Source organism: Acipenser ruthenus, chromosome 5 (genome assembly GCF_902713425.1).
Source record: "Acipenser ruthenus chromosome 5, fAciRut3.2 maternal haplotype, whole genome shotgun sequence".
Lineage (NCBI taxonomy): Eukaryota > Metazoa > Chordata > Actinopteri > Acipenseriformes > Acipenseridae > Acipenser > Acipenser ruthenus.
This window is the reverse complement of record NC_081193.1, coordinates 47954878-47979256: the sequence shown is the minus strand read 5'-3', so window position 1 is coordinate 47979256 and position 24379 is coordinate 47954878. Positions and strand designations below refer to the sequence as shown.

The following is a 24379-nucleotide window of genomic DNA, read 5'->3' as shown; positions in this document are numbered from 1 at the left end:
AGGTAGTCTTCACTGGTGTAACAGCACACAGACTCCATTTGTGATCTGTATTCATTTATATCACCTCAGTGTCAGCTGGCAAGGTCTTTCTTCCAGGTGCAATTTGGTCTGGCCAGCACAGAGAAAGTACTGCTGTCAAATCTGTTTATTATCTCTCACTGGAGACATATGTATGCATGTCACACTTCACATGTTTCCATATATCTGGAGAACCAGTTATCCATTTGCCATTAAACTTGGTGTTCATATTATTTAGTACAAGTTATTGAGCGTATTAGATTATGGGGATACATGGGAGCGTCTGTCTGTCCGTTCACTCACCCGTCTCTAGGATGAGTAAACATTTTTGCATACATCTGGAGAATCGCTTCTCAAATTGGTGATTAAACATTTAACTGATAATTCTTATTCTGAGGGTGGAAGTGGATTACTTAAACAGAGTCTGATGTAGTAATACCATTTTGGTCTACTATAGTGTTCCAATAATACACAAAATTGACAGACAAAATAAGCACTACGCATATTTTAGTTATCAGAATGACTAAACTCTTTTAAAGTGGTTGAAGCTAAAAAAATTATTCCAAAAATTATACCTGCTTTGGACTTCCATTAGCTACATACTCTAGGTCTCAAATGTGCAAGATTTCATTTTAAAACATGACATCTGGAACTATATTAGGTTCAATTTTCATTTTGCCTAACTCCCAGAAACTGTGTTACACTTGCAGTTCCTAGGTCATTTAATCTCAGAAGTGTCTTTAGGGTCAAAGCATGTTACTGGCTGCAAGTATGGCAGTTGACAGGGGAAATGGCCAAGGAAGTGCAACACTATCCGAAAGCATGCTTGCAAACAGAGATATCATTCAGCTAGTGTAGTACAAGATCATGTTGTAAAATAAAAAGGGATGTTTTCTACAAAACTGCACATTTGTGACCTATAGAATGAATGGAAGTGCATAACATGTAAGATTTATTAAACTATTTAGTTAGCTAAATAATCATTTAAATACAAATTACTTGATACTTAACTACGTACTGTAAGTTTGGTATTTTTGTAATTAAAAACACTGTTTTTGTATTTGTTTTTTTTATTGCATAATAAACTCACTGACACATTTTCTGGCACTATAGTTGCGAAAGCCAAAACACTAACATGTTTCAAAAGTGCCTTCTAAACACCCCGTGGAAAGTCAAACAATGTGCTATGCTAATAACTATCCTGCAGTACAGACAACCCCCCAGGCCAGCCTGTCACCCTCCACGGGCTAAAAACATTTATTAGAATACTTACGTGATTCAAACTCTGACACTGTTAAAAGTTTCTCTGCTGCAGTTTTTTCCGTCTGTGTTTTCTGCCACGAAAAGAAAAGGAAAAAGTAAAACGTAAAAGCTTAGCAAAGACCATAGAAAAAAGTAAACTCCAATTTCTTTCCCAGCAACATGTTAAGCACATGAGACATAATCCTGTTAATTTACTTACAGATATTTCTTTAATCCTTTAAACTGTATCAATGAAATGCTTTTACATTGTGTACTCAATCCAAGATATTAAGTAAGCCTTTCAATGTAATTTTCCTCTTGTATACACATTAGACAGTAACAATTGTTAAATGCAATTCAGAAATAGCGCTTTGTGGTTTTCTTAATCGGTTTAAATCTATCTACTATAGGGAGATATAGATGGCAATAAGATGAGTTTGGCTCAATCTGTAGCACATAGTAGTTGGCAGACCAAAACAGCAACAAGGTTAGACACTGTGTCACAACTGTCTAGCTTTGCACAAAAGGCTTGTCGTTGATTAAACAGGGATACCAAGTTGACCGCAGCTCTACAATTATGTTATGAGGGCAGAACCAGTCTTGGGTACACTGTAGGTGAAACTGTTATGTATAGTTGGTAAATTTCCTCTCACAGTTTACATGAGTCCCTGTGTGCCATTCTGCAGCAGCCTGCGAGTGGGGGAGTTTATATGACGTCATAAAGTTCTAAAAGCACTTTCCAAGAGCCTCTCCATAAAGTTATAAAACACATTCCAATATGTTTAAGGACCTCATAAAAGGAAACTTGTTAGAACCGATTTTAGGGTAAGATTACCTGTAATACGTTTTTTTCGTAGAGAATCCTTGATATTAATCCTTTTTTGGTGCCATTAATGTCCCTCCTCCATAACCCCCGCCCCCTTCCTGGTGTATCATTGTCCAAATTTCCAAATCAAACCCAACAGTAAAAGGAAAAAAAATATGAAATATTGATGTAGGAGTCCAAGTTTTTTGCTGTTGATGACAGAGCGAGTAATCTTGATAAATGTCCGTCCCTGGGGGATAATGCTAAATTGCAAAACTGAAATGTCCCAGCTAAGAGAGCAGAGCGTGTTTCCCGATAGTTTTACTGATTTGAAAATACTGAATAAGGGAACGAATACAATCGAGTATAGATACGGGAAGGCTGGCTTCAAACTTTTCTGTGGCCAGTATGATTCCTAGAAATTCCAGTGAATGAAGGGGGTCGATCGTTTTTTCCTCTGAAAGCGGGACGCCAATTTCTGAAATTAAACTTCTGAGACTGGTGATCGCTTCTGCTGGTGGATCTGAGGGAGGAGAGATCAAAAGAAAATCATCGAGTAGGTGGAGCAAGAATGGAATATGGTATGCATTGAGAAGTATCCAGCATAACACTTCTGAAAGCGTATCAAATATTTTTGGGTTGCTGCGGCAGCCAAAAGTTAACTGTGTAGAAAAATAATATTTTTCTTCCCAGCATATCCCGAACACTAACCAAGAACCACAACCTGCTAATTTAATTGAATGAATTGCATCCCTTATGGTAATGTATTGTAGAGAAAACTGATCCCTGTGATGCTGATAAATCTATGACGCTTTTTTCCTGACATTTTCAGAGTGGCGATGCCGATAAGGTTAATCCTGTAGATTGGAAATGGGGGAGCTGCAAACAGGCTGGCCATAAATCCTTTTTCGATCCCTTTTTAAATGAGAGACTGCACAGTCTTTGGTTCTTGCATAGCAGAATGGAGGTTTTTGCTTTGAAAGGAGGAGGGGGGGATTTGACCGAGTCCGGTTGAAAAAACATTCTCTAGTCCGTTGATTAAATAGTTGACAAAGATCTTGTCTGGGTGATTATGAAGTTTTTGTTTTAAAATGTGTATATATATGGGAGTGGAAACTTTAAGTGTTGAAAAGAGTCACTTTGGAGCTATTGGGCATACAATTTTGGAATGAGTATCCCCGCAAAAACTGCAGATATGAATATTATTGCATTGTCTGAATGAGCATATACCGGGGTTGACATTATTACATATTTGCCTTCCTCCTGCATATCTGATTCTTCTCCCCAATCTGTCTTCTCTTGTAGATTGCTCGGGTGGGGCAGAAGAATGAATGGAGTTGGGGATCGAGATTCTGTTAGAGAAACGAGGAGTGATGCAGGATGTTGATGTGGAGGTTTACGCTATTGCAGCTTTCGGGCAGAGAGAGGTTGAGTGGCAGGTAGAACCGCAGACTCTGTATGCGTTGGCTCTGAGACCACTGAAAATCCTATTGAATAGGTCTAGATCAGGTTGTGCCCAGTCAATGATGCGATTATCTGAAGCCAAAATAGCTGCTGCTTTAGCTGAAATTGATTTATGGTAATCAAAGAACATGGTCCCTCCATATCTGACAGACAGCTCTACTATATAGTTCTTGTCTGTGGTTTGGATATACTGAACATAGCACATCTCTATAAATAGCGAAGGCAAGGATGAATTCTCCCAGAGTTAGATTCTTCTGTAATCTGGGGTCTCTGGATTTCAGCGTGACAAAGATCTCCACAATCCACTACTCTATGGTCCAAAAGCTCAGATGTAGCCATCAACAGTGAAACCAGGTTGACGTCCTTCCCTTCTATTATGTTTCGCCGAATCTGCGGGGATATTGAGTGACGACGGGCAGTGATTGAGACGCCGGAACCATATGCTGTGGCAGTTGCAAGGTTGTACATCGGAGACTCGACTGTAGGGACTGGCTTTGGTATCACGCCGGAAATGACTGTAGCTAGAGCAGAAGTAGCTGGGTTTATTGCAGGAATGAAGGAAATCACTGTAACTGCGGAACCTTGCTTTCCTTGCTCGATGTTGGACACCCGTTTATCCAAGTTGCTAATTCTGGTATTGACTGATAAGGTATCCGTGAATGGTTGCATGAATGCTTTTATTTCATTGAGAATGCGAGAATGTTCCCGTTGCGTTTCCGCTGGCTGGAGCGGCTGCTTCCTGATGTGATGTGCTGGCAGCTGGAATCGCTTGCTCTGAGATGGTCTGTCTGCTGTCTGATCTGAGCGCGGCTGGGAAGTTTACTTCGGTGGAAATATAGGTTTTACGGAGATGGATTCACAGTAGAAAATGAAAAGGGATTCCTGATTGCTCACTGCTGGAATCGCGCTGCTGTTTTTGAGGAGGATCTTTATGAGTTTGTTGAGTCAAGTCCTTAAAGTACAGTCACTCTGGAGGTGTATCCTGGGCCCGGAGCTGCTTTGATCGACGGGGATTGACTTCTTGGACGGTGGGTAGTGGTATGCTGTCCTGCTCGGGAGGCACCTGTTCGTAGGAGGCTGTGTGGTCCAGTGGTTAAAGAAATGGGCTTGTAACCAGGAGGTCCCCGGTTCAAATCCCATCTCAGCCACTGACTCATTGTGTGACCCTGAGTAAGTCACTTAACCTCCTTGTGCTCCGTCTTTCGGGTGAGACGTAGTTGTAAGTGATTCTGCAGCTATTGCATAGTTCACACACCCTAGTCTCTGTAAGTCGCCTTGGATAAAGGCGTCTGCTAAATAAACAAATAATAATAATGTCACCGAGACGGTTGAAGATGTCGGAGAGTGCTCCGATATAGACATGAATTGATCTTCGAAAACCTCTGAATCCAAGGAGGAGATCTGAGGTAAATTATGTGGTTTTATTTCTTCCCCTGAAGACATTTTTTTGCTGGGGTCTTGAAATCCGCTTAGGTTCACCAAAACAAAAAAACACAAGACGGAAGTGTACAGTGTGACTAATGTTTTAAATAGGAAGTAGATTTGATTGATTTGATTATAGAAGATCAAAGGATAGGGAGGAGCCTATCAATACAATAGGTTAACATACGATGAACTCCACACACCGAGTGAACTCTCGAAAGACGCCCAAGTAGGTGCACTGCAGATGTCTTGAATTGGGACAGATTTTAATTGTGCTCATGCAGTAGCTACCCCTCTTACTGAGCAGGGTTTTACAGGTCCTGGAGCCGGTTTCTTGTCCAGGTTATAACAAAACCCAATGCAAGATGTAATCCACCTTGAGATTGTCGGTTTAGAGACAGGTTTGCCTTGAGCTTGTGTGGTAAAAGACACAAAAAGCTGTCCTGATGGTCTTTTTTTGATAGTCCTATGAATATAGAAATGCAGTGCTCTTTGGATATCAATTAAGTGTTGTCTGGCTTCTGATTTATCTGGTTTTCAGGAAAAAAAAAAAAAAAAACAGGAAAAGTTATAATCTGATACAGATGGAACTGTGTTACCACCTTTGGCAGAAATTGAGGATTAGGCCTGCAGACAATCCTGTCACTGAAAAGCTGGAAATAGGGTGCATCAATGACTGCAGAACCGGCTCACAGAGACAACATTTGCTACAGCCCTAACATTGTTGTCAATGCCATCACATGCTGCCTGCAGCTGGATCTTTGCAGCATTTTTTCCTTCTTCTGCAAGCTGCATAGCCAGTTCGATGTTCTCTGGGGTAGGGGTCTGTAGGGAAGCAGGCATCTGGCTCCATAGCTTATGTTGATATTTGACAGCATGTATTTTATAGTTATTCATGCGCAAGTGGAAGCAGAGTAGCCATTCTCCAAGAATGTATCAGGGATCTGGAGGATGCACGGGTGGCTGGTGCAGCCATGATAATATCTATTTTAGGCTTATTAAAATTATGATCTTTGTGGCCAGTGGGTACCCTGTAGAATGTACTTACTCTATGTAGATATGATGCAGCACGTGCAGGTTTTTTTCTATAAAGCCTCAACAGGCCTCCAGACTGCCTCATGGAAGGGAGAACCTTCAAAGGCCTTTCTATCCTATGCATTTATAATGCTCTGGAAACTGCCCTCCTTAAGTCAGGGTATTAGCTTTGAGAGAGGAAGACATCCTTCTCAAAACTGCCTCTGCATTAGTATATACCGGTGAAGTACCCTCTACAGCCACTGAAACGTCATTGTCAGGGGCAGAATCTATGAAGTCATCGTCTCCCATGCTGTGTGTGTCAGCAAAGTAGTATTGCTCTTGTGTACTCCAAGTTGTTGCGGTACCCGTAGCAGCCAGCGGGGCTACCGGCTATAGAGGTACAGACTGCCTTGAGTTCTAAAACTCCTGCAGCCACTGAAAAAAAATATCCTTAGTTACCAGGGGCAGTAATACCTGTGAAGTAGTCGACTGGGTCACCTCGGTTGGAATCTTGGTAATGGCTGCCGCTGTTTTAGCCGGTGCATCTTTTTCTTGTTGATTTACTAGTTCTCTTCCTCGGGGCAGACAAGGTGGAGCTCTGGTGGTCTCTGGAACTACTTGGTCTTTTAGTTGTTGTTTTTGCTGAAGATGAAGAGCAAGATCAGAACACAAAACCGGGCGTGAAGGAGCCTTTCCTTTTTGTGTTGGTGTGTCCGACATGTCAACACACATTAGACAAAACTCTCTACCACAAGATGGTGAAAAGAGGAGAACCACACAGTGAACACACAGAAGGCATGTGTGTGAAAAACACTGATAGCCACAGGGAGAACAACTAGCAAATGCTAGAAAGAAGAAAAGGAAAGAAGAAAATATAGTATATAATCCCCCTTACTATAATAACTTAGAAAAAAAAGAAAAAAGAAACGCAAGTACATAAATGCCAATACTATACCAAGTCCTTACCCAAGCATACACAAGAGAAATTTGGACAATAATACTCCAGGAAGGGGGGGGGGTTATGGAGGAGGGACATTAACTGACCCAAGCAACATGGAGACTGGGAGTTCACTCTGCGTGTGGAGTTCATCATACAAAGTAAGACAGAATGTTTTCTGTTTAGACACTAGTATGGTAATCAGTTAGCTATTATTGGGTACGTCTGGGATGTTAGTGGTGTGTAATAGGCTATATGTTAATGAATGATTGTTTATTGCCTGTATAACAATAAACTGCTTTGGGAAGACCCTTTGTGATCCTCAGTGCCGTTGGAGAGTTCTCCAGTGCTTTGTTTCATTGCACTGTAATGCTGTGAAGACTTCTGCTTTATGAAATAAAACTACTCTGTGAAACAACTGAATAAAGACTTTGTTGAACTTATTCAAGACAATTGAAAACCCTTACATACACCGAGATACAGTACAGTATGTACAAAATCATTTTGGATTCCTTTCTTGTGTTAATCTTACAAATACTGAGCAATATTGCTTTAGTGTACTTGAGAGTTCATATTAAAATTCAAAACATTCAACAAGTCCTAAGAATACTGTAAAGAGAAAAAAAGTGTGCGATGAAAGGAGGCTATAAGAAAGAAATTTGATTGATCTTAGCCCAGTTTCTACTGGACAAAACCAGAAGTAAATTTACCAGGAAGTCAATGATATATTGGAATAGGGTTGGCTACTGAACCCAACCTGGTAGTTGGAGTTCCCCAAGGGATAGCTGAAGCACTATTGTGAGTCAGTGTATGTCAGCTAGTGATGGTGGGGGTAGCTGGCTCTTAAACAGCCTAAGCAGCACCTGTTTATCAGCCTCCCGTACCAGATGCAATATTTCATGTGCTCTTGTCAGTGTTCAAAACCAAATGACTAATGGGGCCTACATATAGCTGTCTGTTGTCTACTTGGACCACTGAAAAAAATAGATAAATAAATAAAACATTCCTAAACTTCTTCACTCGATTCCTCTTGCAATGAGAAAATTAATCCTGGCCCCTTTTGAAATAAAAAAATTGTCTTTGAAACGGCACAAAGAAAGGTGTCATTTTCTCAAACTGTCAGTCAGCCTCCTCCATTGTGTCCATGACTGCTGGGGAGTATTGTTGGCAGCTGTCTCAACACTTCCCCTCCCCCCTTCTCCTCTCACCTGCTTGGCAATGATTCTGGCTGTAAGCCGAACAGTCTCTGAGGGATCCCAATTCTCCTTGAAAATGCACATGGATGAACATTCTAACTTGTGCATCGGCCAGTCTCCTCTCTGCAAAAGAAAAACAAATCTAATAAAAACAATTTATTCGGCTAGGAAAATAACAGATTGTGATTTTTGGACAATTCAAGTCCACATGATGTAATTGTCAGCAGTCTTGATAGTTTTCTTTATACATACAGTAAGACAAATCTTTACTGATAATGGTTATCAGTGTTGTAATATATTTGAGCATATCCAGCTTGATATGTTAAGTGAAAAAACAACACCAAAGCTGAGGCCTGATCTTTCAGTCATTTTTCAGATGCAATACTAAACACTGAGACCTGAGTAAGAGCATTAAAAAGTATGTAGAGCAATCAAAAAAAATGCCCTCAGAATTGTTTTTACTACAAGTATAAAAATTATTTTATTTTTACTAACAAGTATCAAGAACGTGGTTAGTATATGTGGAATTTTTTTTTTTTTTTTTTGTAATCTGACCGATTTTACTGTATTGTAGAATGATGTGTTGCAAATTCTTGTAAACATTCTTGTCTCATGAATCTTCCTGGGTAAAGAAACTCCAGAAAGACTTATTTTATTTTAACAATTTTTGAAGGACACCTGGCCCCACCATTTTTGGTTAACATGTTGGGTTAACAACTGTTGCCATTTGGCGATCACAAAAAACTCTATAAAACAGGCCACCAACAGAAACCACTCACTGGACTACTTTGCAGGGTTAGAAACTAACAATATTGTGCTACTAGTCCAAAGGACTAGTACCTTTTGAAACTTACTAGTCCTTATGTGAAGTGCCTAAGTTGTAATCAACAACAGTTGAGGTCCCTAAAAATAGGCTTAGATTTTATTTTGCTAAAAAATAAAACACTATTATAAATTTAGATTTAAATTTTTTTTTTAAAAGCACCTTCGTAAACGCTCATACAGATCGACCAATCACCTGTTTGCACCTCGTTACTGAGCGACTACTGTACTGTGTGCTGAGAAACTGACTCTGACAGCACCCGACGGGATGACAGAGGAAAAAAATTCTCTCAGCTGTGTCACCTCGCCGACCACAAAGCTCCGCCTGAAATTGACACCGAACACAATTAAAATGTTTATTTTATTGTACATTACATGTGTTGCTATTTATAAAAATGCTGGCTGGCTATGAATTACTACAATATTTAATGTACTCACGTACACATGCAGTCTTCACTAAAGTCCCAATTTAAAGATGTTTCACTGTAGCCCTCGGGTTGAAACTGTTAGGTAGCTATTTTTTTTTAAATTAGCAATAGGAGAAAACCACTCAGCAAGTACAGTAGAATCTGCCAGAAAATTCTACTATAGATACTAATGAGAGCATAACAAATACAAAAGATAACTGAGGGAAAAGCAGATCTTTTCAAGAAAGCTGGGAGACTTTGTATAAATTGATTTTATATTTTTTAAATGCTGCTATAACAGTTCTGCTTGTGAAGCATCCACACTATATATTGACAGAACAGGCGATTTATTTGCACGATGCAGGACCTTATTTTCCCCCATTGGTGCTTGAGCCCCGGAGCGCTCACGGAATCACCGCCTGTGCACCTATTATCGGTGATTAAAGCCTGGTTTTCAAATGAACTGATTATCGCTCACCAGTACTGTATTGGTATAAGAAGAGTGTGTTTTTAAGTAAGTAATTTAACCTATTATAAATCTCCACATTTTTGTAAAATGACTTTACACTTACTTCAAAAGACGCAATGTGTTTCAGTAAATTCAAACGATAAACTTCGTATCCCGCGCAGAGGGAGAACACAAACGTAAACGTCAGTAAATGGGGTTGCATTGCAGGGTAGATGAAGGCAGGTTTCAGTTCCGAGTGACTGTTTTCCAGGGCTCTACGTTTAGATTTTTAACTACTGGCCCATTGGGCCACTGAGCTACTGTTTTTACTGGCCCAAATGCAATTTTATCTGGCCCAATATATTTATATATTTTTCATGATGGTTTTTATTTTCAGTATGTTTCTAACTGTGTATGGCAACCAAAGAGACCCCACGTCTCAAAAGAAAGTGGCAAAACAAGCCTTTCAATATGTTACTTCAGCCATTTGACATGTCCACATTTGTGTGCTTGTCAGAAAATGAAAATGCTGTATTCAAGATTTGAAAATGTATGTGTACAAATTACTCATTTTTTCACAAGCAAACCCGCAACCGAGCTGTTACCATATGGTCACAGCAACGCTAAAACTGAATTATAATAATCCTAATTAGGGATGGGTCAGTGTGGTCGTGTACACAAAAAAAATCTTATACATTAGCTACTATTAGAAGCAAACACGTCTTTCTTTTATTTATTTTTTAATGCTGATGCTTAACAAGTGTTACGTCAGTCTTAAACCCGTTGTTATTTGCATATTAAAAGTTAAGGACCCTAATTAATTATGCAATGCTTGTAATAGCAACATTCTACAGTAATCGTATTCTGTTTGAAAATGTTGCCAATTTGATTGCCTTGTTTTTAGCTAATGTTAACAGATCCCTGCAGGAGTTCCGCTGTAATGACAGAAGTCGTGAAACAGCTTGCGGGAGCATGGCACCGACGAACTGAATGTGTGAAATGAAATAAAATAATGTATATAGCAAGTGCTAAAAGAAGTAATCCAAACTTGGGTAACATTGAAATTAGAAAGGTAATTCAATGTTATGATGAATATAAAGACATACTAAATGTTAACCATCACAGCACTTTGTTCCGTAGTCTCAGATTCTTACTGTACAACAAATATGACGTGTGGCAGGAAAGTTAGGATTAGCTCGTAGTTATGTTTTTATTATTATTTTTATTATTATTTATTTCTTAGCAGTCACCCTTATCCAGGGCGACTTACAATTCATCACGTTATTTCTCATTATACACATTATACATTATACAGATATCACTTTTTTTTTTTTAACATACAAATTACCCATTTATACAGTTGGGTTTTTACTGGAGCAATCTAGGTAAAGTACCTTGCTCAAGGGTACAGCAGCAGTGCCCCCAACCTGGGACTGAACCCACGACCCTCCGGTCAAGAGTCCAGAGCCCTAGCCACTACTCCACGCCCTATCACTCATTTTAAATAATGGTTTGTAAATTAGTTTTCAGCTTTTTGGCACGGGCCCATTTTCCTGGATTCATGAAATGGAAGCCATGTATAGATATATTATACTAGTTAAATGTAACCGGCCCAGTCGGGCCTGCGGTGCTTCATAACTACAGGTCAAACTGCGATCTCTACTGGCCCCGGGCCGCCGGGCCATGGTTAATGTCAAACCCTGTTTTCTAAGCATTATTTGTGAATGCTTATTCACCATTGCTGCACCCAGTTAGAAAATTGACTTCCCTGCAATTTTTTAACGCAAGACTGAATGTGAGAGTGTATGTGTACATCTGTTTTAAGTACTCGCCCAGAGGACTACCGAGACACAGACATCAACTAGTCCTCATAAGATTTAATTCGCCTCAGGCGAGCGTGAGTTTCTAACCCTGCTTTGTGTTTTGTCGCCTGTCCTAACATACTATATGATGCAGGGATATAAATAAGACTCCTATTGCATAGCAGATTTACCCATTCCAGGTATTAATACGATCTTGTTTATCCACGGTGTATAGGTAACAAGGGCAGGGGTGTTATTAAACTCATGGTAAAACCAGGAATGGAGCAATCTGTTATGTAATTGGATACTTATTTCCATGCCGGATATGTACGGTAACTTGGCAACATCAGCTAAAGTATTTAAAGTAGTACTGGCTCTTACTTCTATAAAGACACTTTGACCGATCAAGCCTACGTTACATTTGTTTTTGACAGGCAACAATAACTGAAGAGCAGATCCTGAGCTTAGTCAAAGCACCTTAATATAGACATCAAATAATACAAACTAAATACAAATGACTAACTGCATTAGAACCACACTGTAGGATTGCAAACATCATAACATGGTAAGAAGGCAGTAAAAAAAAAGACTAAGAGAATGTAATCTGAAGCTATTTACATTAACACTATATGGAAAAAACTTCTTGTAACAAGCTAAAACTCATGTAGGGGTAGGTTACTGGAACCTAGATTCTGACAATCAATAAATGTCCCAACAAAATATATTTTTTAAAAAATTGCATGAGCAGTTCTCCAAATTTCTTGGTTATTCAATGGCCAGAGTACAAGCAATGGAGAATGCATATCCCTCTATAATGGAGATGCAGGTTTGTACTTGAACTACGTTGTAACATACCCAATCCTTAAGCAACGTCCAATAACTAGTATTTTGTGAAGGAATTACAAGTAAACTACCCTGAACAATATAAACTCTCCAAAGCAGTAGGATTGCGCGACAGAACCAAGAAAAATTGCTGGGTAAGGTAGGATTGTTTACAACATATAGAAAATAGTACCAGAATTCACATAGCAGATGTTATTGATATACTTGTCGACAGAGGTATCAAACATTTGGTGTACATGAGTTTTAATCAGACAGCATTTGGACCATTCACAAATGTTCAGCAGAGACCACATTAATACTAATCATATAGAACAGATCAAGCGTTTAGTAACTGTACAGCCTAACATGCCCATGTTGATTAAAGGTTTATCACAGATTCCATCAGGCAGTCCTTATAGAAAAAAAAAATGTCCATGAAGCAACCACACCCAAAAAGTCCCAAGCTGTTATTTCAGGTCCGTATTGAGAATGCAGGTTAAGCTAGAAAAGTTTAAACACAAAACAAAAAAAACAAAAAAACAAAATGAGACTTCGGTGCGAGGTGCTCATTAAACCCCGATAAATAAACCAAAATGAGACTTCTATGCGAGGTGCTCGTTAAACCCCGATAAATAAACAAAATGATAATAATCCCAAACAGTCAGAACAAAACAGATAATCCAGCAGCGAAAGATAAGATTCCTCCCCATCAGGGGATCTCGCCCAGTTCTTCCTTGGTCCTGTCGAGCTTGGAGTTTCCAACCAGGTAAGGAGACAAAAAGTGATGATTTGGATAATAAATGGATTAGTCACCGTTGTTGCTCTTAGGATAAAAAATAAACAATTTGAATGATGTAGATAGTTTCAAAGGGGCAGGTGATTAGATAACTGGTTACTTTCAAACTGGAAAATGGCAGATTAGAAAAAATACACGGTTTCTAACAACCAACAGATCATTGTTTCCCGATCTCTCTTTTATAGACAGCAACCACCTTCTTCAAAAAGCCCTGCTCTTTCCTCCAAACACTCTGCATCCACAAAAAACCACACCCAAAAAAGAATCACCCCAGAAAAAGGAACCACCCCCTTCACAGGAAGTAATAGCCACATTTAAAGAGCTCCCAATTAAGATACTTAGACAATGATAAATCAAGCTCAATAAGCCCTTTGCCAAGGCAATTAGCAACACCTGACTCTAATTAGAACTTCCATGTGGAAATTAAGGAAAAGATCATTCAGTTAAAACGAGAGACCAGTGCAGAGATAAACCCCTTACCAAAACTGACAGTAAATTGATATAGCTTCACCTAAGTTTTACCTTATGAATCTGAAAGGCCCACTTTAGAAAAGAGGACAAAATTACTTATTTAGCAATTGAATAGAGAATTAACTTAACCTGGCCAGGTATTCTGATACTCAATTAAGAGCAGCAGGCAGCAAATTACTTATGCTGCATTCATGTAGCTAGTGCTACAACGTCACTCTTATCTAGAGAACCGCGGATATAATTGTGATTACGTTGGTATGGACATTCCTTCAGGGGTATCAGAATCTAGGTCATGGTGATCTTCTAATGAACATACATGCAAGAGGAGAAGTAAAGGTTGGGACCAAGAAAAGGCTGTCTGGCCCACCATGGCTCGTCCCTTGTTAGAAAACCCATTTGCTCCTAATAGGGGGATCTAATTTAAAAAGACAGAGTCTAGACTTTTTTAGACCCTACTACAAATCACCTAGTAGGACATTCCATGCATTTATAACTCTGTGTAAAAAAAAAAAGTGATTCCTGTCACTCAAGTCCTCTCTTTACCTTCTTTTTTCGTGGTTGAAGAGATTTAATTCTTGTAACTTGTCTTCATAGCTCATGTCATTAAGTCCTGGGATCAGCCTAGTTGCCCTTCTCTGTACCTTCTTGAGTGCAATGATTTGTAATGAGGTGACCAAAACTACACACAGTATTTTAGGTGAGGTCTAACTAGGGCATTATATAATCTTAGCATAACTTCCCTAGACTTCAGTTCTACTGTAGCTTGTTACAATAATGTAGTCCACGTACTGTTAACAAATGTCACCTACTTATTTAATATTGCACTGCACCACCACTAAAACCTAAGTGTATAGTCAGAATAATCCCTCATCTTGACAAGAAAACAACAGTTCACTTTCTTCACAAGGAGTATGGATTGCCATAGCAACTACAAGAACAACAAGACAGCCACAGCTCACATTACGAACAACAGGAGAGCTACAGTAAGCTAAACCTGCTAAGCTGTTGGCCTATACAGTAATATTTACCTATTGGTATAGGTTTGAAAATCAAACCTATGCACATACACAAATAAATACTACACATGATTATTTCGTTACCTAGGTATCATAGGGAAGTCTTTTAGTGCTAAATAATCCTTTATTGGTCTTTTGACCAATTCATAATACAATTCAATTCAGTACTGGTTCAAATTCTTGCCATTTTGACATTCTGTACACTTATTAATATGGCAAATTTAAATTTAAATTAAACAAGTTGTATTTTGTAGTGAGATACTGCCACACCCACCAACTTTAATCAGTACCAATTTTGCATGGAAATATAAGCAACATTTAGCTTGATACTTATTCAGATTAAAAACAGGTTTCTTGATGTTGGTGTATTTTTTTCATTTAAATTCCATAAACCACAGCCGGCTGGAGTGTAATACACTATTTCCTGCCATATGAATGGTCAGTAATATTTACTTTACAAGTTCCCCTGTAAGATTAGTTAACTCTGAAAAAAATCATATCACAAAGCATGGACATCTTTACCGTTACTTGATTGTAGTACTAGTATTTTGTTCAGCATTTATAAATGTATATATTAGTATGCAGATACTTGTAATTCTCTTCATCATGTTAATTAAAAAAAAGAAACACTGCGGGGACACTGCTGCTGTACCCTTGAGCAAGGTACTTTACCTAGATTGCTCCAATAAAAACCCAAGTGTATAAATGGGTAATTGTATGTAAAAATAATGTGATATCTTGTAACAATTGTAAGTCGCCCTGGATAAGGGCGTCTGCTAAGAAATAAATAATAATAATAATAATAATAATAATGAAGCATTTTTTGTGACCCATATTCAACACATGTCCAATGAACACTCACATTCGTGGTTTATGAGGCAATCACTCGAACTGAAGTAGCTACAGGTGTTGCACACTAGGAGATGTATTTTATTCCCCCAACACAACTGTTTTTTAAATCTTGGCCAGGATAACAATCCCTGGACGCAATGCAGAGATCTTGTACACAAAGGGAGGCTGAAACGTTGGACACAAGCAATTAAATCTTACTGCTACCAAAGCAAATAGATATTCACAGCATTATAAGAGTACTTCAAGCGATTGGTACACAACAATTGTGTAGAAGACAGAAATGAGGGCTAGGCATTGTTTATTGTTGTGTAATTAAAACACATTTAACAAGATTGATGCAGTTTTAATGAATACCTGCTGAGTTACTGCACAGACTAGCACACTCTCAAATGAATTGAATGTCATATCTATGTGGCCCTGCTTACAACCAGCTGGCCCACAATAGTGGTGCTCAACTGTAATAATATGTCCATAGTATTTTAATAAAAAGCATACAAACTAGTTAGTTAGCTGGTGAAATACATTTTGCAGAGGCCAAAATGCTGATTCTCTTACCTGGCAGTCAACGTTGCAGTAGAACGCTTGTTTGCATTTCCCACACTTAGAAAGTCCCTCTTTCCTGCAGTGCACAAAAACAAAGATATAATGGGAGTCCAGGCTATGTGGTTTGATATCGCAAAATACTTGCAGCAAGAAAACAACATCTATTCAAGTACATCATATCCTTAATAACGATACATTTGAATTTATTTCAAAGGCAAAAGGGCAAACAACCTTTTCTAAAGGAAGAAAACAGTTCATATTTTGAGTAAGTTAACCTACAGCAGTGTCGGTCTTGTATCACATGTTACAGCATTTTGTTTAAGTAGCCCTTAGATATTGGATAAAAGGTGAAAACGGGTCTCGGAAACCAAGAATAGGAAGGGTATGAGCTCCCTCATGTTGCAAGAGGGTGTCCCTCTGTGGCTGGCTTAAGGATACTTATCCTAGCAGAGTCTATATAGCAAAAACTCTGCTGACATTTCAGCTTATCAGAATCTAGCAGAGCCAGATAAAACCTCCGGGTAAGAGTCTTTCAAACAAGGAAACATAACTTGGACGTGTCATTCTGATAAACATTCCAGGTACTTAGACTGAATAAAAGCACATATTAGGGGAGAGCATTTGACAGATGCTGCTTAGCCTATGCACCTGGAATCTCCTTGTACTGTGGTGGGCTGTGACCGAGTCACAGGATCAGAGGGCTTAACTGAACTCTCAAATTCCAATGTACAGTACTGAGTGTCTGTAGAGGTTTGTATAAACCTTGGCTCAGTAGAGTAGATTGAGGCATGCTCATAAAGCAGTGTGGGGAATAGCATGGTCACTGCTTGTGCCACCAAGGTTTAAATCATAGCGTAATTTGAGTTGAGGCAGCTCATTAGGGCAAACAGTTTTATAAAGTGATTGTAGCAGGGCGATTGCCCTGTACATGTGTATTTAGTGTTGGTATCATTTGTATGGGGAAATGGGTTTATTGTATGTCGTTTTGGAGTTGATTTGTTTAATTGAATTATTGTTTTACAGACGGGCGCTCGATTGAGACTTGCTGCCTGCTAGGCTTGGTTGAGGGGAAGGGCAGCAAGTGATTGGCTGTGCTGGACCTCAATCAGCAGGTGGGTGGGTCTTGATTCAGTGTTCCGTCAGTTCAAAAGCATCCGTGGGAGATGGTTCGAGGCGACTGTAACGCCATGCCAGAGGACAGCGGCGTATACTCAGGAGGAGAGGGTCCGAGCTGCAGGAACGACAGCTATGCAACCCTGAGACTGCAAGCGGTGCTTGTGAAGGCAATGCCCAGCCAAGGCCGTATGAAGCAGCAGGAGTCGTTGTATGAATACCGGCTCATGAGTAGGTTAGTTAGGGGATAGTGATCCCATGTGATGTATAGCGAGGGTTACGTAGTGTAGCTGGTTCCTGGAGCGGGACGCCTCGTTTTAAGGCTAGCACTCGCCCTCTGGGGCACCTTTTATTTGTAGTTTTTGTACTGTGTTTTATTTTGCCTTTTGTACAGCTTGCTGTATGTGTCCTCTGTGCGTTACCATCGCTGGTAACGTCACATGACCACTTTTTTACTTTCGTTTTCTGTTTGTTTGTGAATAAAACCTGCGCGCCTGTGCCGACGTTTTCAACAACACCACGTCTGTCTCTCTGTAGTTTGTAAACAGCGGCTATCCACGCAAGTGACGTAAGACCCGGTCACAGTGATATTTTTCATTTTTTGACTCTTGATGCATTTAGGAAAAATCTAACAGAGCCTATATTGGGTATGTATTGTGGTGTCTAATGAGAAGTAATAAATGTATTCATTTTCCAAAATATTCATTAGAAACAAACTTTACAGCTAAATATGAGCAAGGAGTCTACTGGAACACAAACTGTTTTCAATGGTCTGAAACAATGGTGCTACAAAATGCAAAATACAATATTGCCTAAGTAAAGACACCACTACACGCAATTCCTGGTACAGAAAGGTGTTTTATGTAGGATTCATATTTAAAGCTAATCATACTTTACTATGCTATATTACAGTGTATCTAGTTATCCTGGTTGAAATATTATGTAGGCTGAATGTTTTATTAGTTACTGCACTCATATACCCAAGAACTACTGAAAACATTTTTGTAAGGAAGCAGCTACATCATTACAGTATCATGTACATAACTCTGTCTACCTATACAGTATAGTATCTTGTTGCCAACATTAATACAATATAGAGATAGCTTTATTAAAACTGCCAGGTTGCTAAATTGTACTTCCACATGTATTTAGTTTGAAAAGCTAATGCATAATGATGCACCATTTACCAAGTCAACAGCAACCTAGAAGGAATAGCAGCCAGCATGGTAAAATACAGGTTTTCAGTTCCATGAATAAACTAATATGGTTTTGGAAAACAGTCAGGAAGCCAAACTATAACATTGGTAGGATTACCATGTACAAAACTATACTTGGCTACAGCTTGTCTTTACAGTAATGTATAACATTCAGCTCTTTAACAAAAATATCTCCTATGTTCTGAAAATTCAGGGCAACAGCATGCTGCAGTAGATATGAATATGGTAATTTAACCATCATCTCAAACCAATAAGAGAACAGCAAATAGAAACGCTTCCTGTACTTGATCTGCTACTCAGTGCTGAACAGTTCAATAATGAGTCGAACACAATGGCTCTTCTCCTATTGGTCTCTGGAGAAAACAAGGGCATGCCAAAAATACCCACAATGATGATGGGGTTTTGTAAGGTCTGGGAAATAGTAGCACCTTTACATTAACTGAACCGGGTTGCAAAGGACTGTAGCAAGGCCAATTTTAAATCCCAATAATACTTTTTTTTTTATTAGATATAGCCTAACATGTTATTTAAATTAACTAAATTACAGTGCTGTAGAAATGAGCATAAACTGTGTACTCATCATTATTTACAATATTAAAGTGATAAGCAAAGCTTTAAAATCAATTTTCTGTCCTCTCATTTGCTACATAATCACCAGTCCCCTTATTGTTTTGCTGAAGATCTTTTGGGATACAGTACTTGCTTTTTTTTATTTTCACATTTTCAACACTAAGTAACTGTACAGAAAGGTCATTCAAAGATAACTAATTAAATAGTTGTTTTTTTTTAAAGACCCATTTTAGCACTAATCCTTTACTATTTGGTCTGTGAAAGCAGCCATCACTTACACTGAAAAAATGAACTGCGAAAAGTGTCATGCGTTTATATATATTTTTTTCCTTTTAAAGTACAGATTTAAAAATAAACTGAAAAAACTGAACTGTTTTTTTTTTTTTGATACATTTACTGTATTTTACCCAAGTCAGGTACATCTACAGACGCTTCAGGTTCTGATATCCCAGGCAAAAATCTACATTTCCCAAGAACAAGTTATTTTATATAGACTATTATATAGAAATATAGACTATTTTATGTGAAACAGATTTGGTAACTGTCCTTTGGGCTATTCAGTCATGGACATCAGTAGTTCTTCAACAGGACAACCACGATAGGAATTATACTACATCACCATTATAACACAGGATTATAAAATGAAGCTTGTTATACTGCATATAGAAAACGGTATAGTTTTCTGTATGATACAAACTGAAATTCATCCCATGAGAGGTCAGGGCAGCCGCTCTGTTGGTTGTTGAATGCAGTGGAAATCAGCTAGTACCCCTATTATGTATTTTTATAAAACAAGATATAGTTGCTGTAAATAAGAATAACTATATACAGATTTAATCTCATTTCCATCTGATCACACAAATATCAGGGTTTATTGTACCTACTGTATACACACACACACACACAGTATCAATACCATCAGTTTTTTTCATAGCAATGGAATGCGCTTTCACTTCCACTTCTAACTGCATTACATTTCAATGTATTGTATTCCTTTTTTTCAAAACGGTTTTATACATTATACTGTTTTTAAATGAACCAATTCCTTTGGATATTTTCTATTTTAAATAAATTAACTTAAAGATAAAATGTACAATGATCAAGCACAATTTTTTATAATCCATTTTCATTGTAAATTATTAAAGACAACCATGGATTTAAAATTTCAGTCTCTATTAAAACACTGAACATTTTTTTTTTAAATCCTTTAACGCTAAATGGGTCAAGAATAAAATGTGTATCAATGGATAGATCTTGAAAAGATCCCAAGCCCTGAATATAACTCCATCAGTTGGGGATCCATTGTGCAGAATTAATGGCTTTACCCTATCCCTAACCCTCATCATAACCCCAAGCCATCTCCATTTTTCTAATATACTTGGGATCCATACATCCCAAGCTGATGTGCTCACCATATATGTGTGACATATCAAGCTCTTATAATATGAAGACAAAGACGGCATTGGGGTCCTATTCACAAAACATATTCGTAAAAGTACTTTTTTTAAAGAATGTTTTGTTACCGACTGATTTGTAGTGCCCATTTTGTTAAATGCAAGTTTGCATGGATCCCTTTTAAGCTGTTATAGAGATGGTTTGAAATGTATTCTCATTTTTCAAAGCATCTCTGTGGGACTAGGGCCACTGGTACAGATGTAAAACCTATTACTAAAAACCTGTGTTTTTTGCAAATATGAAAAAAAAACTGTGAATAAAATACTTTAAAAAGAAAACAGCAAATAAAAAGGCTTTTATTTTATTTATACATTTAAACAAATGTATGAACAAAGTAAATAAATGCCTGCAACACAGATGTGTCTGACAGGATTGGTACCAAAGGGAGTTTTATACTTTTGATATACAGCACATCACATTACAATATATAAAACTCTATTCTACTAAACCAAAAAAAAAAAAATCATTATACAAGCAAACACTTCAGTTAAAGTTGAGAAATATAGTCACACATCCCTAAAGATTTTTTTAAAACATATTGTCACGATTCAGACAACACATGATGCAGCAAAGGTACAGCAAAGCATTTCTACAGTTATAGGCAAAATTTGTCGTTTGTGTGACATCTGGTTGCAGATTGGATCATAGACTGCAGATGGAACTGGCAGGAGTTCCTTTTTGATACTGGAGGAAGATGAATTTATCAGACTGGTTTAATGTCAAATTAAGCCAAATCAGAGAAACTAAGAAGGTTTTGGTCTGGTTAGTTCTTTTGGGTGACCATATTGATCTTCAGTGGCAATGCAATGGTTAAAAAATGACAAACTTTTTTTATATTTAAACATACAGTACTAATGGCAGAACAATTCTATTAACTAATATACATAGTAAGGCTAATCTACTGCAGTAGCATAGAAACATATCTGTACCAGTGTGCTAGCACTACTTCCCCTGGGCTGCCATTGCTGGTAATGCATTAGTGGTCTGCAAAGGCTTCTTCAGTGGAATATGCTAGGACTATAATGAATGATATCCCTGGGGTAATTGTATCTGAGGTGCGTTTAACTAGGAGAACGTTCGTTTTTTTTGTTGGTGGTCTGTTCGCCTCAAATGTATGATAACTGAAGGGGTAGGTTGCGTAAAACAAGAATGGCGACAGGCTGGGAAAACATTTCTTTGACTAAGGGAAGGACAATTTATATGACAAAAAAAGAAGCCGAAAGAGTTATTTCAGGTATGTTTAATATTATGTGACTTATTTATAAAATATTGGTATTTTTCGATAAAATTGATCAAATATTATTATTTATTTCTTAGCAGACACCCTTATCCAGGGTGACTTACAATCGTTACAAGATATCACATTATATCACATTAACAAACCATAAATAAATATCTCGGGTCAAATTTAGGGGATTACCAATACTTTAAAATAGTTTTTGAACTGGGTCATTCCAGCACAAGTAAACCTTCCTCTTTGTGCTTGATGACACATAAACCACATGTGATGGAGAAAATGGTGCCATGTGCCTGCAAAAGAGCTGAGGAACTCAAGTCCAACATGATGAGAAAGTCTCTGAAAGTGGTAATAATGTCAATTTTCCCCAAGTGGGGGATGGCCTAGATAAATAATGTTATAATTTCAGAAAAAAAGATTTGACAATATGGCCAACAAAATGAGGTGAACAAAATAACCAGTAACACTTTTTATTTTTATTTTTTTTAATTTACTAATCGTCAATTGATTTTATCCCATTTTTCTCCCAATTTGAAATGGGCAATTGTATTTTTAGGCTCAGCTCACCGCTACCACCCCTGCACTGACTTGGGAGCGGCAAAAACAAACACACGCTGTCCTCCGAAGCGTGTGCTGTCAGCCGACCGCTTCTTTTCACTCTGCAGGCCCGCCATGCAGCCAACCCAGAGCTACAGCATCGGAGGACAATGCAGCTCTGGGCAGCTTACAGGCAAGCCCGCAGGCGCCCGGCCAGTCTACAGGGGTCACTGGTGCGAGGTGAGTCGAGGACACCCTGGCTGACCTAAGCTCCCCCCCCCCAGGCGGCGCTGGACCAATTGTGCGCCGCCCCCCTGGGCGTTCCCGTCCACGGTCGGCAGTGGAATAGCCTGGACTTGAACCGGCGACCTCCAGGCTATAGGGTGCATCCTGCACTCCACACGGAGCACCTTTACCGGATGCGCCACTCAGGAGCCCTGTAACACTTTGTTTTAATGCGCACACTATAGGATACTGTAGAAATCATAACAAATGTATCATTATTTGTTCAGAACAAAGTATAAAAATCAATTTGTACCAATATCTAATCAGTGACAACCTGTGTCTACCACCCGAGAAGGAAAGTACAGTCAGCTGGCCAATGGAGATGACCTACACAATTATATTGATCTTGTCTCCATATTTCTGTGAATATTCTCCTGTAAAATACCAACATGTTTTTACTATTATTTCATGCAACGATGTACACATAATGCTCTTAAGTTACTGTACATTGTTCATAGATCTGTCTACAGCACGCATGTTTAAAAATCACAGTACGAGAAATCCGAGACCACCTGATACAAAAGTGTCACTGCTGATGTGTTCAGACCTCTCAGCTGTTGAACCTGAAATTAATGAACTAAAGCACTTTTACGGATTAAAAACGTTTTCTTTATACACACACACATACATTATAATATGTGTGTGTGTGTGTATATATATATATATATATATATATATATATATATATATATATATATATATGATTTTCTACTATTGTTTTAGAAGAAAAGTGACAGTACGATTTCATGAAACCGCATGGTTCTGATTGATTTTTTTTTTTTTTTTAAATGATTTTAAGAAAAACGCACGCTTGCCTTAAATCTTGAAGGATAATTTATTTGGACTCTTATTGCAAACCGAATGTGCATTAGGACCAACATGAAGCCTTTCCCCGACACTACCTGACTTCCGTCCAGCATGCAGTCTTTCTTCAGAAACACGTTGCAGTAAATAAGAGCAAATGGAAAGTGATATTACTCAGAGCCACGTACCTTGCAAAGCAGAACTCACAATGATTCCCCCTCTCACTGACAGTTAACACATAAGTATATGCCGGGCATGTAAACAGCAAATCTCCAACTTTATAGTGTTTTAATGCCCTCAGCCCTCTGCCTTTGCCAGGGCTTGTGAACCTTTCGATTCCTTCTGCCGTGCCCTCTGTTTTCATTTTCTGGATGTGGTTTTCTGTTTCCCCTTTGTGTGGTTCTTTCACGGGTTTTCAGCTGCAGCCAAATGCTTTTTACTGTTGTTGGGGAAAGATCAGATTCAGACTCCGTTAGAATCAGTCTTACTAGTTTTGCTATTAATGGAGCAGCGTCAGACTAACCTAGAACTACATAAATGGTAGTCGGCTCAAACAGGCTAGGCAATTGCTGCAGGATCCCGTTGGGTCCTAAACTTCGTCAAGTTCACTGTACACAATGCCAGTATTGATCTTACTGTGGAAAATTCTCATTATTTCAGATCACAATCAACTTGAAAGTCCATTGTGTGCAGATTCTAGAAATACGTACATTTTTGGTTACTTTTTAAATTGTTTTTCTCTGCTCTAACTATGTTTTATATATCATGCGGTTGATCATTTGCAGTAAAAGAAAAAAAAAAAAAAACTTAGTCACAGATATTTCCAAAGAACAGAAAAAGTATGATATGGTCAAACTTAAGGTTACAATACATAAAACCTCATAAAACCTCATCACATGACCAACAATAGAGAAAACTATTGCCCCATGACGCTAGTTTTTTTTTACAGACTCCTTAAATTACGTCATCAAGCTGAACGTCCTTCCTCTTTTATTATTATTATTATTATTTATTTATTTCTTTGCAGACGCCCTTATCCAGGGCGACTTACAGTCGTAAACAAATACATTTCAAAAATCAC

At 38.4% G+C, this 24379-nt stretch overlaps 1 protein-coding gene across 2 annotated transcripts in view; it reads right to left on the bottom strand.

Moving 5' to 3' along the window:
* Positions 1 to 23901, bottom strand: part of LOC117403425 (N-lysine methyltransferase SMYD2-like) — a 49331-nt gene extending 25430 nt beyond the window's left edge. Inside the window, exons 1-5 of one of the 2 annotated variants that reach the window (XM_034005565.3) lie at positions 23487 to 23901; positions 16093 to 16156; positions 8114 to 8224; positions 6443 to 6610; positions 1292 to 1352 (exon numbers count right to left, since the gene is read on the bottom strand). In XM_034005565.3, coding sequence (XP_033861456.3) covers positions 1292 to 1352; positions 6443 to 6610; positions 8114 to 8224; positions 16093 to 16156; positions 23487 to 23662 — 580 coding nt within the window. In that variant the 5' untranslated portion in view covers positions 23663 to 23901. The remainder of the gene's footprint in view (positions 1 to 1291; positions 1353 to 6442; positions 6611 to 8113; positions 8225 to 16092; positions 16157 to 23486) is intronic. The other variant, XM_034005566.3, reaches the window with a different exon arrangement.
* Positions 23902 to 24379: the final 478 nt, after the last annotated feature.